Genomic DNA, 5570 nt, shown 5'->3' with positions numbered 1-5570 from the left:
TAATCATATTTTGAGAATTATCAGGGCTCACAGGCCCGATTTGGTCACAGGCCCGATCTGGCAAAAGTCATAATTACTCAAATATTGCTTAAAATCGACTGGAAAGTACAAAAAAAAAAGAAATCATTCGAAAATCATTGCAGATCATAGAAAATGTTCAGAAAAGTGTTTCCCATTTGCCAAACCTTTCGAAAACGGCTTTTTAAGTTTGAAAAAATAAGAAAAATAAAAATAAAAGAACGAGGACCCGAACCTACTTGTGTGCATTCGTGGTCCTCCCTGCTAGCCACTAGGCTACCGAGATGTGTTTTACTCTTGCACGCAACGCAGTGAAGAAAGGGGAGGAGAAGGGAGGCGATGAGACTGGTGGAAATGCTATAATTTCAGATCGATTTTTCTCGATTTTCAGCGATTTTTGCAGGTAGAGACTATTATTACGTAAAAGCCCATACTCGATTCTATAAATGAGCCATTTTAGAAAAAATTCTGAAGAGCTTTCTGAACGACATTCCCTTGTAAGGCACGATATCCTATTTTTCTTCTAGTTTTTAGAAATTAAAAACAATTCAATATATTAAAATGTCTTGTTATCAATATTAAATGTTCTCTCTTTTCACACATTAAATGTTTTCTTTTTTCACACGCTGTCCTAGGGGATTAGAAGAGTTAGGGCAGAATTCCGGAATTACAGTTACTCTACATTTTTGAAGATTTTTCAAGCCAGAATCAGTAAGCCTTTGTGAGGTTGCTTGACTCTAAACGATTTTTATCCGGCGAATAAAGTTTATAAATGTCGAATTGTAATTCTGTCTTTTTCACACATTTCTGAAACATTATTTGTAATTTTCTCGAGAAAATGAGGAACAACTACTTTTTGAAATTATCCTTCAAAAATCCAGAAACAAAAGTTTAGTCATCTTACAATTAAGAAATTCAAACATTTGTGAAACTCAGTTTGAATCTCGAGACGTTAGAAATGCAGAAAATTGTCGATTCAATAATTATGTTAACAGGGAAAATGGGAATGTCACAGTAAACAAAAGCCAGGAGGTTGAGCCCCCGATAGGGGCTCAAACCGACTGGTAAATTATTATGAGAGTCGGGGTAAATTTCCAAACATTAAGATGCTTAAAGGTGGGGGGACAGGAGATTTTTCGTAGTTTTTTTGTAGCTAAAGTATGCATTCTACCGTCACGGTGTACAACGCTTAATGTCACTCTGCGTACAGCTGTCGTCCTCGCCTTTATGTATGCAATCGGGCGTGCGCTTTCTCTTTACCCGCGTGGCTCAGTCGGTAGCGGCGCCGCACCCTCTTCTTCGCCCTCACAAGTTCAACTTCTCGAGGGGCATCTTTGAACGGAATTTCGAGAACATTATTTTTTTCATGTCCCCCCACCTTTAAAAAAAGAATCGAATCTACAGTAAAACAAAAATCCATCGATCATTACAAAGCTACGAGAAAACAATTGAGCAGAATTTACAAAAAAAACGGAAACAGAGGAAAACATTAAAAAAGGGAGATCTAGAAAACATGGAATTCAAAATTCAGATGGCATTACGCAACTCCTTCTTTTTCTTCTTATATCTCTTATACGCCCAAATGTCCTCAATGTTTTCTTTAATCAAATTCCAATGCTCCAAAGAAAATTTCCCATTCGATCCAGCGTGCAGATGTCCCAACAGTCCAGTGTCCCCACATCTGATTTTATCCATTTTTGAGCCGTCCAAATTCTCTTTCACAAGAACTATCACCACATCCAATGGCAAAAATTGTATGGCGAACTCTTCAAACTGTTTGGTCTGGAAAAAAAATAACCAGAAATATATAAGAACACTCACCGTCCAGTTTTCATAGTTTATCGAATGATTGAAAGGAAGGTGGGTTTCCTCGAACCACCAACCATAGAGCTTCATGCGTTCCTGACGTAACTGGATTGTTCGATCTGTTGTTGGCGGGACGAGCTCATTGACTTCGGCCTTTGGGGATGGGCCAAGATCCTTACTAACCATACCACAAGAAAGACAACTAGCTGAAGCTATCGTACTGGTTACAAGAACTGGATCTGGACTAGAAGCATCAACAGCTTTCAGAAGTGTTGGCTTATACACTCGTTGCTCTGGAGATCGATCCTTTGGGGTTCTTTGAGCTGATCTGGCTGATTGAACTGGTTGTGGGAGCGTCGGAAGCATCTGCTGGATTCCATCTTCTACAAAGTCATCAGTAGAAGCTTGCTTCCAGTACTTCGATTGATGATTTCGTCCCGTGAAACAGGCGCTGGACGTCTGGGGCTTGAGGTTGGAGCAAAATTCATATTATTATCAAGAGTTTCAGGAGAAATCCAACGTGTTCTCTTGACTGTGATTGTCCTAGATACGGATGCCTGACAGGCGGTTGGTAACGATTCATAATTTGAGCAAATGTGATTGAAACTGGTTTTCTGGATAGCTCATCAGTAAGAAGTTCCAAAGATGGTGAATGTTTTCGATTGAATTTATTTGGTCCTGGATTCATTGGAGACGTGGGGTAGTCCCCTTCTCCAGATAAGACTAAGGAAAGAAGCGATTTTGGAGCAGGCCCAGGGGAATCAGCTGTGGTCTTTTCTAATTGAGCATCTAGAGCTAGATTCATAGAGACTTTGCCCTATGGGGAAACTTCCACAGTTTTCTGAAGATGACAAATTGATGGACGAGGACATGGAGCTTGATAATTTGACTTTTGCAGATCGTACGCATACAGATACTCCCAATCTGGTAATGCTCCATGTGAAGGGATCGTCTCATGCTCTTGAGTGTCATATTGTTCATCTTCCACTAGATCTTCTGGGTTTTGAGCTTCTTCTGGATACTTGAGTTCTTGCTGATTGGCTGGACAATGTGGAAGCGATGGATATTGACCAGGTTCCGTTGTTGGCACTGGTGACTCTGGAGCAACTAGACAAATACTAGGCCGAGTCGATGGAGCTGGTTGAGTTGGACCCTCAAGTTCTGGCGACTCAACAGCTGCTGAAGGATCTTGGGAATCCTTTTCTGACTTTTCCGCCTTCATCTTCCAATTCCTCTCATTTCGAAATACTCGAAAATCTAAAATTGGCATTCTCAATTCCTTCCAGTTTCAAGGAAAATTTTCAAACGAAGTTTCGCCAGCCAAATAAGCTTTCATAACGACTTTCCTTTGTAAAGTGAACAACTTTGAAATCAGAAAAATGAGGTAATTCTGGAATGGAGATGAGAAACAAAAACTGACATATGCTTGGTTTAATCCGAAATGATACGTCAGCTGCTTTGCTCGTTGACGCCCCACAAATTGTGGCTCTAGTATGAAATTCTGGTCCTTAAAAAAAATTCTGGTCCTTAGAAAAAATTCTGGTCCTTAAAAAAAATTCTGGTCCTTAAAAAAAATTCTGGTCCTTAAAAAAAATTCTGGTCCTTAAAAAATTCTGGTCCTTAAAAAAAAATTCTGGTCCTTAAAAAAAAATTCTGGTCCTTAAAAAAAAATTCTGGTCCTTAAAAAAAATTCTGGTCCTTAAAGAAAGATGTGGGTATTTGAATAGCTTTCATGTTTTTGTTTGAAAATTTGGTTAGATTGAAACGTTTATTTATTCCAATCATGTTTTCAATAGTTTTGATGTTTTAAAAATAATTTTTTTTGTAATTTTGATTTTTATTCAGAAGAAGGTATAAGACTAAAAGGTGTGGCATATAAGAATTAGAGAGGATAAATAGTTCAGAACACAAAAAAAAGAATATCGGTTGCAACAAGATGATCTTATCCGCGTCCTTTGAACTTCCTTCGGCCGGTGAAAGTGGATTTTAGAGTAGTGGTTGTGAATCTTGGAGTAATGGTAGTCGATCTTGGAGTGGTGGTAGTGGGCCGCCCGCGTCTTCTTCTATCATTCCGAGTCTTCTGAGTGGTGATGGTTGTTTGTCTCGTTTCAGGGGCAGACGTCGTCCGTTTCGTACGAGGTTCTGTCGTGGTTCGTCTCGACTGATGGGAAGTTGTTCGTCTTGTTCTCATGGTGGTCGTGGTCCTCATGGTTGCTGTGGTTGTGATGGTGGTTGTAGGATCAGCTTTTCGACTTTGTGTCTTCTTCCGAGGTTTTCGAGTTTTGGTCGTCGTTTGCCTTGGTGTAGTTGACGAAATTGGTCTGTTGGTTTTGATAATCATTTCTGGCTTAGAAGAGGTGGTGGTTCTCATTGTAGAAGCGGTAGAAGAACTTCGACGTTCGTTTCTATTTCGATTCAAACGAGCAGCCATTGTGGTTTGTCTTGTTGAAAATGTAAAGGCGCGATTGTTTCTTTCATTTCGTTGTTTGGGAGCAAATGAAACTCTATCAGAATCGAACTGTTTTCTTTTTCTGAAGATTTTCGTGGTCGGTGCTTCAGTCAATTGATCTTCCTCTTCCTGTTCATCTTCGTACTCATCTTCCTGATTCTTTTCCTGCTCCTCATCCTGCTCCTTATCCTGCTCCTCATCCTGCTCCTCATCCTCCTTCTCTTCGTCCTGCTCTTCGTCCTGTTCTTCTTCTTGCTCTCCCTCCTGCTCTTCCTCAAACTCTGATTCATCCTCGTTTTGGATATCGTCATCATCATAATCATCATCATCATTATTATCACCATTATCTTCATAGTCATTATTGTCATCATTATCATCATCGCCATTATTGTCATCATCATCATCATAGCCATTATTATGATCAACTGTACTATCTGCTCCGTCTTCATCATCGTCGTCTCCATGATTCGGGTCGCTGGAATCGGACTCGTCTTCACCGCCGTCGTAATCAGAGCTTTCATCCGTGGAGATTTCAGATTCACTTGAATCATAGTCATCTTCTTTCTTATAATACTTCATCTCGATCAGAAGGTGGTTCAGAAGTTTTTTTCTTCCGAAGTATCGTCTAAACATGTATGTCGACATGTATCCGTCGAGTTGATCTTCTGGGACGCCACATTTCGCTTTGAGTTCCCGTTTGAAAGCACCCCATGTGGCTTCAATCGACTGAGTGTGAACTCGTCGATCGCTGGGGTCAACAAAGTTTACTTTGTGATTGACCCATCTGTGTGTAAACGCTCTCTGGAGGGTTCTGATGCCTCCGTAGGCGGCCCAACCATCAGATACAATCATAGAGCCTGAAGTAGACAAAATTGAGCTGAGCAGGATGTATTTTTTTTTCTTACCTGGTTTGACATGTGCTCTAATGATCGGGAGTAGAGTTGCTGCATCTCGTTGCTTCACGCGGAACATTGCCACCTTAAAAAACAAATTAAATACCAATGAAGCGATGTTTTCCATCTTGCCCATGTAAAAAACTATGAGCTCTGGAAGTGATTTAAACACAATACTATCTTTTATGAGTGTTTTTCAAAGAAATTATATGATCAATAATACATTGTTGAATAAGTATAGCTTCTAAGAACGTTATATCAAGAGTCACTCACTTTATTTGTGTGACGTTCAGTCATGCCAAATATCCAGATAGATTTTCTTCTTAGCATGTGCCCACGGTTGTATTTCGCTTTATACATGTGACTTTCGTCGATTTCGACGATTTTCCCTGAAAGTGACTATT

General features: G+C 39.9%; 2 protein-coding genes across 2 annotated transcripts; both read right to left on the bottom strand.

Moving 5' to 3' along the window:
- Positions 1-1545: 1545 nt before the first annotated feature.
- CBG21617 lies at positions 1546-3046 on the bottom strand (the record flags this gene model as incomplete). Its single annotated transcript, XM_045244892.1, has 4 exons — positions 1546-1800; positions 1840-2283; positions 2345-2619; positions 2677-3046. The coding sequence occupies 4 exons, from the start codon at positions 3044-3046 to the stop codon at positions 1546-1548; spliced, it is 1344 nt and encodes a 447-aa protein (XP_045097345.1).
- Positions 3047-3766: 720 nt separating this feature from the next.
- On the bottom strand, positions 3767-5245 carry CBG21616 (the record flags this gene model as incomplete). The annotated part of the gene is made up of 2 exons (XM_002632641.2): positions 3767-5130; positions 5179-5245. The coding sequence occupies 2 exons, from the start codon at positions 5243-5245 to the stop codon at positions 3767-3769; spliced, it is 1431 nt and encodes a 476-aa protein (XP_002632687.2).
- Between the last annotated feature and the right edge of the window lie 325 nt (positions 5246-5570).

This window comes from Caenorhabditis briggsae (assembly GCF_000004555.2).
Source record: "Caenorhabditis briggsae complete genome, chrIV, whole genome shotgun sequence".
Classification (NCBI taxonomy): domain Eukaryota; kingdom Metazoa; phylum Nematoda; class Chromadorea; order Rhabditida; family Rhabditidae; genus Caenorhabditis; species Caenorhabditis briggsae.
The sequence above is the reverse complement of the archived record's forward strand: the minus strand, read 5'-3'. Positions and strand labels throughout refer to the sequence as shown.